Consider the following 13718-nt stretch of genomic DNA (forward strand, 5'->3'; position numbering starts at 1 on the left):
ATAGGGGCACTTTAACAGAAATGTCCTTAACAGCTCTAGATAGTGACCATTTTTTGGTTTTGGTACTATTCTGCCCTCAGGCTCTCGCTACAGACTAGCAAAGATGAAGAGCAATCAATACAAATATTAATTTGGCCCCTGTGCAATCAGACGTTTAAATATTCTGAATAGTAAACATTAGTATTTTAGCTTAATATGTACTGTTGTAAGTTCTTATTAATAATGTTGAATTGAACTGAATTTGACTGAAATCATTAAAGGTTCTCCTAAAAATATTTAGTTGGTTTACTAAATAGTAGTTTATCATAACGCAGCCTTTCTGACAAGCAGATAACTAACGTTTAACAGCAAAAACGATAAACCGTTAGAAGCGTAAAACAGCCTTTAAAGCATCAACTTAACAGAATTAGGTTATATTTAGCTCATAGTGCAAGTAGAATCATGCAGATATTGTTTTTTTCCACAATATTTTGCATTCATTAATAACTCTTTATCCACCTAACAAATGCAGATTGTACAGTATCTACCTATGGGTGGGAGGAAAATTTACCTAAGAATAACCTTGCAAAGTTTAGTTACATATTATAATATATATTAGTGCAATTAGTGTAATATTTACAAACATATACTGTAAATGCTCCGTGACAGATTTAGGGTCAACCATGGTTCTTAAAATAAAAATACATTAATCTGTGAGCTTCGGTGTAGAGAGAACCACTCGATCTAAAGAGTAGCTTTGTGCTATAATGTACAAAAAATATATAAAAAGACAGATGCTATTAATTTATGAAAATTTTGGTTTGTTTTAAATTAAATTTTTTAGTAGTGTCTATCTTGGAATCATTATTGAACATAACATTTTCTGAAAAAGGTTCTGAGGAAGTAGATTGACACCTGTAGATTGTAAAAACTCCATAGAAAACTAATTGGCAGTGAGTTCACTTCAAACTATCTGGATATAGATATACTGAATGGCTGGTTAAAATGTCTTGCACATTTTGACACATCAATTTGATAGTGTTTGCTGCATGATTCAATCAGTGCAGTCTACTTTCTGTTTGACAAGTTTAGAATCTCACTTTGTTTAAATAACCTCTCACTTTCACTGGAGTGTACTGATGTCCTTGCTGGGATTGGGAAAAGAAAGTGTTAGAAAGTGATTAAGAACATTATAAATACATACACTGCAAAATTACCAACTCAATTGGTACAATTGGTCCACTAACATTTATAACCTCAGCGAACACATGACTCAACACTAAGGACCAAGGCCAGAGTTAATGAGTTTAGGGTCAGTTGTCAGATTCTAGTAGGGCCAGTGTTGTATTGTCACAGATGTTCACTGATCATTTGTTTATGTCTTCCAAACCTTTTCTCTGCCTTTCTGTGATGTACTGAACATTGTTGTTGCAAATTCTGCAAAAAAAAAAAAAAAAAAGCGACTAAAATCAAGGTTAACATACTGTGAAGTTTCTTTGAAAGCAGCAAATGAACTCAAAAATTAAAATTCTGTCATATTTTACTCATCCTCATGTCATTCCAAACCTGTATTCTGTTATTTTTTCTGCAGAACATAAAAGATTATATTTTGAAGAAAATTGGCAATGCATTTCTTTCCCATTGACCTCCATTATATGAGCAAAAATTTTAAGTTAAAGAGGAAAGAAACGGTTTGGTTACCAGCATTCTTTAAAATATCTTCTTTCATGTTCCATGGAAGAAAGAAAGACATGCAGCTTTAGAACAACAGGACAGTGAGTAAGTGATGACAGAGATTTGATTTTGGCGTGAAATATCCCTTTAAAGGAACGAGTAAAAGCCGAATGTAATGTTCAAATATATATTTTTCTAACATATTTAATAATGTTACTAAAAATAACATTTATCTGTGACGGGGCCAGCAGGAAAAAATCCTATTGTTGAGTCCCGAAGTGCAAACAGCAAAGAAAGGCAACTGATGACGACTTACAGCAGCAACACAACAGAGAACAACATTAGTTTGAGCCCATACTAATTTAAAGGCAGCTTTGTGAGTATTTGTTGTGATTCACAAAAACAACAAAAAGTTGATGGATAGGTTTGACTTATAACCCTGTAAAGATTACTAGATACTAGTCTAAATATTCAGTCGCAAGCATGGGCAACACAAAAAGCATATTTACAGTACAAACACATATTGAACACCCATGCACTCAAATACACATTTTACACCACTACAAGTTGACAATACTATCAGCCATCAACAAACATGTCCCTCTGAAATACATGTAAATGTGTCAAAACGGGTCTTTCACCGATTCGTGAACGACAAACAGACTTATAGAGCGTTATCAGGAAGTGGGAGAGGTGTTCTGGGCCATGCACAAAGTGGTTGGAACACCACGATTCATGACACACACAGATTCTGCAGGCGGTTTGTGCCGGCCCTGCCGGGAAGCCTCTACAGACATGAAAAAGAAGAGAGACAACAGACGAGTTATTACCCAGACACCTAGAAAACAAAGACGGGTGAAGAGGGTGCAGGATGACTTGCGAGCCAGCGCAGAGGAGAGATGGAAAGGGTCAGGAGAAGTAGGAAGGAGGGATGAAAGGAGAGCAGAGGGTTACGTTAATGCGGTCTGATAGCAGGCACGTTCAGCAGGCGTAAGGCAGGCTTTAGCATCATACCTCATTGAGCAGAGTGTGACACCACTTGTTCAAAACTTCAGCTTGTTCACAGCATGCAGGTGTTTCACCGTTTCCTTCAAATGTTAATGGTTTAATTCATCAGCATGCTCATCAGTGCAGTCTGCCATGCTGCTCCACCTGGAGACACTTTCCCCCCTTTTCACTTGCATCAAAGACCTTCCAATCCAGCTCTTTGTGCCTGTCAACTTCAGGTCAAAGAGAGTATTGGTACATCATCCAATGAAAGACACATTCCACTGCAATCAATGAAAGAAAAACCCCCAAGCACTCTAACAAGTTTCATACAAAATTTATTTCATGCTATGATTGTAGTCATGTGTTTCTGTTTTTCTATGCAGTTATTGTTGCATAACATAGTGCATGCATTTGTTTTCCCCCAAAGTTCTCAATTGCATACAATTCTCTTATAATGTAAATATACATCTGTCTTTTTTGCTTTTCTTTGTGTTTTAGTACCTAAAAGTAACGAGAGAAAATGTAAAACATCTCGACAGGATGCCGTTTTTCTTATTTTTGATGTTTTTTCTCCAAAAATAACACTGTCAAAAGTCTGCACTTGATATGTGAAATAAACAGTTGCGCACGACAGTTTTCCACAGGATCTATTCACTGATAATCATGACATGAAACAGAAAAATAACTCATTTTGCTCAGTTTTTGTTTTTTCTCTATAAGATCCAGAATCACAAGCATGCCAGACAGAAACAATGTTGAAAAGTGGAATTTACAATCTATCTCATGGCAGTAACCACTCGCGTCTCATTCAGAATGTGAGGTCAATGTGACCAGAGCTGAGTCATGTGGTTCGCAACAAAGACAGAATAACATGAAAGAAATCTGTTGCTGAAATAAAGAACATGGTCTCTGAAAATCTCATTATCCATGGCTACATGTCAATTCTGCAAAAGTCAAGAACTCTTGAAAGAAAATATTTGTTTTATACAGATATTCATAACAGATATAGATTATTTTCCTTTTATAGATTATTTCTTTTTTTAAATGTAACACCATGCAGCTCATGCTAAAATGAACAGGTAAGAGTCCACTACATCTGTCACTGCAGGTACTATCATTAGTATTATGATTATAAACTCATTTTGCTGGCTTTAAAGCCATCCGTTCGTGTCACTCTGCAGTTGATGGTCCTTAAGGTCTTCCTTATAAAAGTCCTGGTCCATGAGATCACTCACGCTGTCGGAATCTGAATCAAAAACGTTTGCCACTGCGTCGACTGGCAACATCCTCTATTGTGCTTTTTTCCCCTCTACATATACGTTGCTCCTCTGGATTCCAGCCTGAAATCCCTCTGGCCATTGTGGAGTCCAGCCAGGCTGGAGAAGGTTTTGAGATGCTGCTGCGTTCTCAGGTCACTTTAAGCACCTCTGACTGCATATACTTAACTAGGGCAGTGTCCTCTTTGCATGGATCTGCAGTAGAAAATACAGGGGAGGATGGGATTGCTCAGGGTCATCCAGCCATTGGGCCTTGTTTTCATTCAGCTCACAGAATGAGGAAATGGGCTGAGAAAATAAGACTTCCTTTTTTTCTGCATGGTAAAAACATTCATTTGGGTTGCTTTTGCAATCCAGGGCTAAAAAGTTTGGAGAAAGAGAGATGGACAGCAACGCACAGGGAGAATGAAAGAATTGCAAAGGAAGTAGAGACATTTGCCGTTGACAGCGGAGGAGAGAAAAGGGGAGTCCTGATACCTCCTACCTGGGGTCTCATTAAAGAGGTGAAGAAGAAAGAAGGGAGCAAGACTCCAGAGCAAAGGGGAAGTACAGTCAAAATTAAATGGGGAAACTAAACAAAAAAGAAACTGATAAAGTATAGATTGTTTCGTCTTCCAGATGTCAGAAAGGGTTTTAAGCAAGAATATACTCTGACAGGAGAGGATTTTAATATTCATAGTACATCTAAAACAAATCATGATTTATATCATTTGAAGGGAGGTTTTGCCTTATTAGATCACAGTCTTTCTATCAGAAGTTTCCGGTTCTAATGGTCCCTGGAAACATAAAGAAAGGTTTACCTTCCTCATCCCAGTTTTTTTATTATGTCTAATAAACATGTAACTAGGGAATCCCTGAGAACTTTTGGAAGTTTTCTTTCTCTGATGGCTTTGTGTCAAGATTCTGTATATGTAAAGACAAGAAACAAGCAAAGCGGACAGAAGAGGAGAGGAGGAGACAGCTCCAGATGACAAGGACCAGAGAACAAGACAATCCAGACCAAAGCAAACACAGCAGAGAACAGAAGGCAGGAGAGCAGGAAGAAGACCCAGGGAGACAACTCTAACTATACCACTGCTCCATTTCTTAGAGAATGGAGGGGATTGGAGAATGGGACCTCTTGAGGAGAATAGGTGGGCCGCCGGACCGGGTGGACATCGATACTACCTCGGCCAGTGTTCGGGCCTTGCTGGTTATGGTGCCCAGGCTTCGGGACTTTTGATAACCTTGGTTTAGTGGAGAGAAATGTGCACATGGCAGTTGCTGAGACTCAAAGGTTTCGTCTGGACATCTTTCAGTTTGCTCCACACAATGTTTGCTGCTATGGGTCAGGTTTAAAGGGTTTAAGATTGCATGCAATCTCTGCGTGAGGGCATGCACAAAGATCGGTTGGTTAGTCTGGCATTAGAGTGAGCAAAGAAGGCTGTGGATTGCAAGGCAAAAGTTTTGAGTAGAATTTAGCAGTTCGCAGATTTGTTGATATAGAAATTCAAATTAACTCGTAAATTTGAAGTTAAGGCAACTGAGAATCCAGTCCATTGATTTGTCAGGGTCAGACCCTCAGTTTCAGGCACTTTTCCATAGTTTAAATTATATCATTTTGAGTCATTTTGACCAAAAACATTTTGAGTATATGCACAATGTAAAAGGAAAGTCTCTGCTTTCAAATGCTATAATTATAATTATATAAATGGTGGCTGTCATGAAAACCTGCTTCTTTTCAAACTTGTTTTTCCAGAATTAGGACATTTATTTAAACATAAATTAAACAATTAAGACATCAGTAACATAAAAACATAATGCATTTATAATACATTGAATATATTTATGATTTAAACTATTTTTTTCCCCTAGCAAGCTACGGACCATGAATGAATTTCCTGAGGAAACTGTATCATCTGGTGACATGAGTCGTTTTGTTGACATCTTAAAACATTTATTGAGCGATCACTCGAGAGATGATGCTGATAAATTGTACTGTATCAAACCCTCTCTGATGTTCATTCATTTTTGCTTATTTTGTGTGCTACAACTAGTAGTAAAAAAGAAATGATCAGTTTACGTGCATTCTGTAATTGTTTGAATTTTGTAATAAATTGTACATAATTTGAAAGCAGAAGCTTTATTAAAAATGAAGTTTTTTTTTGCTTATCACATTTCTCCACTAATGGCTCATTGCGACTTTTGACTCAAAATGAAAGAGGGTGTCACATACGTCAGTGGTGTATACATCATCTCATCGTATTATTTGCCTTTGTGCAAAACCAAGTCTTCACTTTCTCAACCAATACCATACAGGCATCAGGACAGATTGCGGCAAGGACAGCTTGTCCCAACACATGCACAATATAATGCTACAGAAAAAAACGGCACTCCGAAAAAGCACTACATTCACACACGCACGCACACGCACACCTCCAAAAACACTCATAAACTTCCACAAACATATATAAAACACAAAGAAACATATTTGTTGGAAACAGTGTGTGTAGTTTTGCTTGGTGATGATCTTGTGGTGCTTTTGGCTGTAGGTAAGATCTGGAGTCAAACAGAGCATGCTCACACAGAGCAACATGTCATAAGACACAGACAGACAGCGTTACTGGTTAGAAAATGACCACATGACAAATTGGTGGGTGGTAATAGGAAATTCTTTTGAATGTGATCAGAAATCGCAGGTTTATGTTGTCGTTGTAAGTGGTGTAATTGGTGTGGAGAGCAATGGTATGCAATCTGAAGTCTATGTATAAACTAGAACAGTGGTGTCAGATGATATGAAAACGTGTGGGTCTTAATATCACTACATTTGGTGATGTTAATTGACAGCCCGTGAAGCTAGGGGCCTTTTATTTATCTAAGGCTGCTGTGAGCGGTTTGAACGCTATTGTGTAAGACAGTGAAACATGGATGGATATCAGGTGGTGACCCTGGCATGGCCGTCTTCTGGGCTGTGCGCCCAGCCTAGCTGCAGCAGTGGGTAACCCTGTGTGCCATGCGTCGGGCCGGCCGGCTCCGCCCCTGACCTCCCTGAGAACATTCCGGCTATGAGCCAACCGGGTAGCATAAGGAAGACGGGAGAGAAGGAGAGATGGAAGGAGGTACAAACATAGAGACAGACCACAAGCATGTACAGTGGTGGAAGAAACAAGTAAAAAAACAAACAAACAACAAAGAAAAACAGAAAAAAGGGAATATTAAGGTTGGCCCCAGAAGGCAGCTGTATGTGTGTTAATATGAGTTTGACGTAATGCAGCGTGGTGTGGAAAAAAAAACTTATTTGCATTATGTTAAAAGAAGATTGAAGAAATGTGGCTTGTGGAAGGATCTGAACGTGCAGGGAAGGGACTCTATTGGAAACTCAATTGTCTCATCTTATTTACATGTGAAAAATGTTGATAGTAGTATTTTAAATATAATAAAATAACTAATGAAAGTGAAACTTTAAAGGGGACCTATCATGCCCCTTTTTACAAGGTGTAAAATAAGTATCTGATGTCCCTAGAATGTGTATGTGAAGTTTTAGCTCAACACACCCAAAAGATAATTTTGCGGATCTTGTCCGAATAATTTTTAAAAAGTTTATTGTACGTAACACAAAAGATGAAGCGTCCGTTTTTACTCCAGAAAAATGATTGGAAGAACTGAATAAAACACAGTACAAGTATGCATTAAAGTCTTATCCATAAACTCTATCTCTGCCTTGCATTATCATCAACATACACAGCGAATTACACAAAACCACTCGTTACAATTTACAGTAAGCAAATATATACTGACCGTATGCCTTTTCAGGGGGTGCTTAATAAACTGGTAAACTTTACATCAGTAAAACAACTGTGATGAATTTTAATAATGTGCACACTCTCCTTTTCATTACTGCCCTAACCAGAATCGCTCCGGGGACCTTAAACTGGATCACGAACAGTTGTTACCGATCCATCCTTGAGTAACAACTTTTTTACAAAACCTGTGTTTTGTTTTGTCCCTTTGTATTGAGCCTACGGCCTGAAGGAAATGGCGGACAGTATACAACCCACTTAGGGCGGGTCTATGCTAATACGGCAGAGTCCGTCAACAGTCGTGGGCGTGGCCTGTGCAATGTGACATCACTTTGGCCAGAATCTGCAAACAGCTTGTTCTGAGACTCTGCTTGATTTAAGGGGATACAAAAATAAAGGAGTGGGTGGATTTGTATCACTATAGGGTGGTTGTGTACACACACTGCCAACACAATTTTTTTTTCAAACACCATGTAAAAGTGAATGTTGCATACTAGGTCCCATTTAAACAAAAGATGCGGATTGTGAGCCCATGTATGTAATGTCTTGTTCTGACTAAAATCTGAGATGGCTGAGGAAATTTAAGTATAAATTTGGTATTTTATTTCATTTGTGATAAAATAGCAGCTTTGCATCATTATAAACTGTCTGTTGTGGGCGCGCTCTGCTTGTCTGTATGCGTGGACTGTCTATATTTACTGTGTAATGCACCTGGTATATACATTTGTGTGTGTGTGTGTGTGTGTGTGTGTGTGTGTGTGTGTGTGTGTGTGTGTGTGTGTGTGTGTGTGTGTGTGTGTGTGCGTGTGTCTCAGACAATAGCCTCACGCAGAGGTTACATACCCTTCCTCACTCGGGTGCCCGTGTTTGTAGATCGCCTGCCGACGTTCAGCAGAAAACACGGAGTGTCTCCCCGTGGCTCGCTTGGGCTAAAGATCTGGCCGTCGTCAGGAGAAAGGGTTTGGTCTATGTGGGGACAATCTTCATTGGCCAGCGCTGCTTTAGCTGCATCGCCGTTCACTTTGGGATCTTCAAACACACAACCACATGTAAGAAGAACATGGAGCAATGGCGATACATTAAGACTGATGCAAGTGAGGACGGGAGAGGGTAGTGGGAAGCCCTGCTTCTGACATGGATGTAAATATATGTTATGAATGCTTGCATTTATTAATTAAATTTGAATTTAAATAAGGGACTATAAAGCATACTCATTCAACAACAAAAGCAATGTTAACCAGTGTTTCATGAACTGATAAAATACATGCTTAATAGATGCAGTTGTAAATCGTATTGTTTTGTATTTGATAAAAATGGCTGCTAAATCCATAAATGTAAATAATATAATTGTATCCCATGTTTTTACCCATATATTTATTGTATGGGAATAAAGTTAGCTGTGAATTAGTTAAAATAAAAAAATCTCCTAAAAGCTAGTAACTGCAAAACCCTAATCCTCAGCACTATTTGACCAAACAGCAGGGTGCAGCTCTGGTTTTGCACAAAAAAAAAGTGAGGGAGGAGCATTGACTTATAGCCCCTAGCCACGGTGTAATATATAGAAACAGCTCATGGCAACCTGCCTTTTCACCTGCGAGCTCTCTGGCAGCCAGAAGCTTCTGCTCAGGCGATTTACGCCTCATCGATCAGACCTGTGAGAAGCCAGAGCACTGCCAAAGCTCCTCAGAGGAAAGAGCGCTGTGAACTATCATTTATCCCACCTGGATTTTCCATTGTATCGCTAACATTGATTGAAGAAGGCTCTTGCTAACATATTACTGTCAACAAAAGAGCATCTATCAGCAAGTACGGCAGGCTTCAACTTTACGGTTATTTAAATGGGACAGAACAGGAGTCCTGTAGGTATATTAGATTGGCTACATTTCATTACGGCCTATTGATGGATAGTACAACATGCATAACCTGTAGACACACATGTACATACCACGGTGACTCAAAATGTTTTATTGATACCTACTTAATGTAATTTATTTAACCCAAATATAAAATTATGTCATCATTTACTCACTGTCTTCCAAAGCCATACACAAGTTTTGTGTTGAACAAACTGAAGCTGAATCTACTGGAAAGATTCAAAATAATGATCTGTTCAACAATTGGACATCATCATGTCTCATATAAACTCTGATGGTTGCACCAAGGAGTCTGTTCCTCACACAAATCTATCATTAAGCTTCTGACTCAGACTTAGAGCACGACACGAGTCATATGAGCCACTATCATGATACTTTATGATACAGCCCCAGTTCTTTTCATTTTCATTACAATGAAAAGAGCGGTCAGGATATTCTTCAAAACTAACTGAAGTCAGTCATACAGGTTTGGAATGACATGAGGATCACATAATTTTTATTTTAGTGAACTATCCCATTAAATGGTGTTTTAATTTCCTTTAGATTATATTCTTTCATAAAACAAAATATGAGGCTAAGCATGATCCAGGTCACATCTTGTCATTTGTAAGTTCATGTAGGTTTGTTTTGCTATACTTGTGAGGACTCTCTGTAGGCATAATGGTTTTTATACTGTACAAACTGTTTATTCTATCCCCTTACACTGCCCCTATTCCTAAACCATAACAGGAAACATTCTGCATTTTAAATTTTTTAATAAAACATCATTTATGTTATTAAGCTATTTTTTCCTCATGTAAAATCCATTAGCAGAAAGATCAGAAGTATTACTTTTTTTTTCAAATTGCTTACACACAATTTCTGAAACTGGCTCCATTTCTTGAAACTCTACAAACAAAACCACAAAACATGCACAGACATCTCTTGCAAAAGCAAACAACTCATTTAACTCTTCCAAAAATTGTGTTTTTGTGTGGTAATTTACACACAAACATCAAATGATTAGCCACATACACACCATACTAGTACACACAGATGTGAAAATAATTAAAGCACTACTATCTTGTGTCTTTTGCTTGTTCAGTATGCAGTGGAGTGTACAGGAGTTTGTCACACGTACACATGTGTACAAATACACTGTATATACAGTATGTATGCACAATTAATAAATGTTACAATTGTTGAACTGAACTGAATCAACACCGAAGTGACTTGAGATGAATATTGAGACTATTGGTTTGTTAGAGCTGCTTTACAGCAGAAATTGTTTTGATTTTTTTACCATTGTGAAACTGATGTGAAAATCTATATTGTAGCTTGTATGCATATTCAGTATATGTGACCCTGGATCACAAAACCAGTCACAAGTAGCACGGATATATTTGTGGCAATAGCCAACAATACATTGCATGGGTCAAAATTATTGATTTTTCTTTTATGCCAAAACAAAAACCATTAGGATATTAAGTAAAGATCATGTTCCATGAATATATTTTGTACATTTCCTACCGTAAATATATAAAACATTTATTATTGTGAGTGAATGCAGCAAAATCACGAACATAAATGGGCAACTTTAAAGGCGATTTTCTCAATGTTTAGATTTTTTTGCACCCTCAGATTCCAGATTTTCAAATAGTTTAAAAAAATATATATATATATTGTCCTATCCTAACAAACCATTCATTAGCGGAAAGCTTATTTGTTCATTTGATATTTAAATCCCAATTTAAAAAAAATTACCCATGTGACTGGTTTTGTGGTCCAGGGTCGCACGCACGCACGCACACACACAGTCAACTTTATTTATAAAGCACTGTATATGTATATGGTATGTGGTGCATATGGTATAGAATATATTATATACTAGGCTATATTATATACAAACACACACACACACACACATACTGTATATATATAGCCTATACTTTCATGTGTGTGTGTGTGTGTGTGTGTGTGTGTGTGTGTGTGTGTGTGTGTGTGTGTGTGTGTGTGTGTGTGTGTGTGTGTGTGTGTGTGTGTGTGTGTGTGTGTGTGTGTGTGTGTGTGTGTGTGTGTGTGTGTATTTATGAAAATATATATATGTATAGAAATAGAAAGTAAATATGTACACATATATATTTACACTATAAACAGAAATTCAAGGGGTGTCAACATGAGTGAATTGTTTCACTGAGCGGGCCTCAAGTTCCACTTTTAGTGTGTGTGTGTGTGTGTGTGTGTGGTGTGTGTGTGTGTGTGTGTGTGTGTGTGTGTGTGTGTGATACAGTCGATATTTTCTGTAACTACATAAACTGCATGCTGATTCCTGAATCTGTATGGTGTTTGGTGCTGCTATGCCTGGCTTTGCTACCTCGCAGTGGCGTATCCAGGACATTTTTACTGGGGTGGCCAAGATGGGACACAAAGCTAGTGTGGGGTGGCCATATCTACTATAAAGTAATGTTATGTAAACCTTGAAACTCGCATGAACAATAGAGGATTCTAATAATAGTAACAAAGTGCAATAGAGGTAGCTAGTTCTTGCTTTTTGCTCATTCTCCTGCTACAAAATGCTTTCACATAGGCCATAAGACCACAAGATAAGACTTAAAGTCCAATGATGCCAACTGGTGGAATGGTACACAGAAGTCACGGTTCGGTATGAATTCGGTACAATGGAGGGAAAAGCAAAACAAAAATGCAGAAGGCATTTTTATTTTATTGTGCATGTCTCAGTCTGTACCACCTAGTGTCATATGGCGCTTTTCCACTGCATGGTACGGCTCGGTTCGGTTCGGTACGGTTCAACACGGCGCGGAGCGGTTCGGCTCGCTTTGCTTTTCCACTGCGTGGTACGACTCAACTCGGTATGGCACGGTTCGGTTCGCTTTAGCTCGGTTGCTTTTCCACTGCAGTTAGTACCGCTTCAAAGTGGGTGGGACTGATCGTTAAGTTGTAGGTCCGGTGGTAGCCGTGTGCGGCTAAGAGCTGTGCTACTTCCGCTCCTCGGCAACCAACGAGAGGAACGTCTGCACCTCGTCCACTGACCACGATTCAGCCATTTCTTGTTTGATTTTTTTAAAACTTTTTTTGTCAAGTAAAAACTCTAAAAACAGGTGCTACCGCGTTTGCTGTTGTCTGGCTATTTAAATATAGCGGGTTTAGTGTCTCGTGTAGCAAATATACAATGACGCTGAAGTGACGATTTTGTCTGACCAATCAGTGATCTGCAGTGTTTTCACGTCACGTTTAGTATCGGTACGATACGCTTGGAACCTCAACAGAGGTGGTACCATTTAAAGCGAGCCGAAGCGAGCCGTGCCGTACCGTACCATGCAGTGGAAAAGCGCCAAAGCGTGCCGTGCCGTACCGAACCGTACCGTACCGTACCATGCAGTGGAAAAGCGCCAATACAGTCCCAGCAGCTGCAACAGCCTGAAGTGTGTAAAGTAATATGTGAACAGTAAACAATAAGTACCCCACATCATCTTGTTAACATTAAGTTAGTTAACATTAACTTGTAAACAAAATAAGACAATCAGCCATAAAACTGAAAATACAGCATCTCTTATTTATGTGCTGATTGCCAAATTCTAACCTTGCGTCTAAATGAGTTGCTTACATTAACAAAATGAGCCTACAATAGAAGACATAAGCCTTTTAAATAAAAATAAATGGCCATGTTTTATAAAAAGGTTCACAAAACTAAATAAAAATGTTTAGAAAATATGTAACGTTAATTTAGTTGTAGGTTACGTTCTCATATCCATTTTTTCTCTCTAATGTCACGGAATAATCTGGTTTAGCTACTGCTTTACACAACTCTTTTGTAGTGTGGTTTTGGTCTACTAAAGTGTTGTACTTAAAGCTAGAGTAGGTAATGTTGGAGAGCTAGCCAGATTTGAAAGTGGCACCTCTTCTAAGCTCCGCCTCCTCCTGTCAGTGCTCCGTCCAAAGCTACGCCCCCCCCACAAACATGAACGCGCATCCACATTTGGAGTCAGCTGTATGTACCTACCAGTGATGCGCGGGTTGATCCAAAATGAGCGGGTACCTGCGCCCGCGGTTACGAGTCATCCAAAAATATTTTTAATGATATTCGGGTCGCGGTCGGTCGGGTCGTTTACCTTTGTAATTTATATAGTACTAGACACAATGTTCTA

General features: G+C 38.6%; 1 protein-coding gene across 9 annotated transcripts in view; it reads right to left on the reverse strand.

The window, feature by feature from the left end:
* Window positions 1-2967: 2967 nt before the first annotated feature.
* kcnc1a (potassium voltage-gated channel, Shaw-related subfamily, member 1a) overlaps window positions 2968-13718 on the reverse strand; it is a 51529-nt gene continuing 40778 nt past the window's right edge. For 2 of the 9 annotated variants that reach the window (XM_079590831.1, XM_079590829.1), the window contains 2 exons: window positions 8543-8728; window positions 2968-4115 (listed from right to left, as the gene is read on the reverse strand). In XM_079590831.1, coding sequence (XP_079446957.1) covers window positions 4051-4115; window positions 8543-8728 — 251 coding nt within the window. In that variant the 3' untranslated portion in view covers window positions 2968-4050. Of the gene's footprint in view, window positions 6963-7320; window positions 8067-8542; window positions 8729-13718 lie in introns of those variants that run through there. The other 7 variants (XM_079590828.1, XM_079590825.1, XM_079590827.1 and 4 more) reach the window with 4 other exon arrangements.

Source organism: Phoxinus phoxinus (genome assembly GCF_949152265.1).
Source record: "Phoxinus phoxinus genome assembly, chromosome: 2".
Taxonomy (NCBI): Eukaryota; Metazoa; Chordata; class Actinopteri; order Cypriniformes; family Leuciscidae; genus Phoxinus; species Phoxinus phoxinus.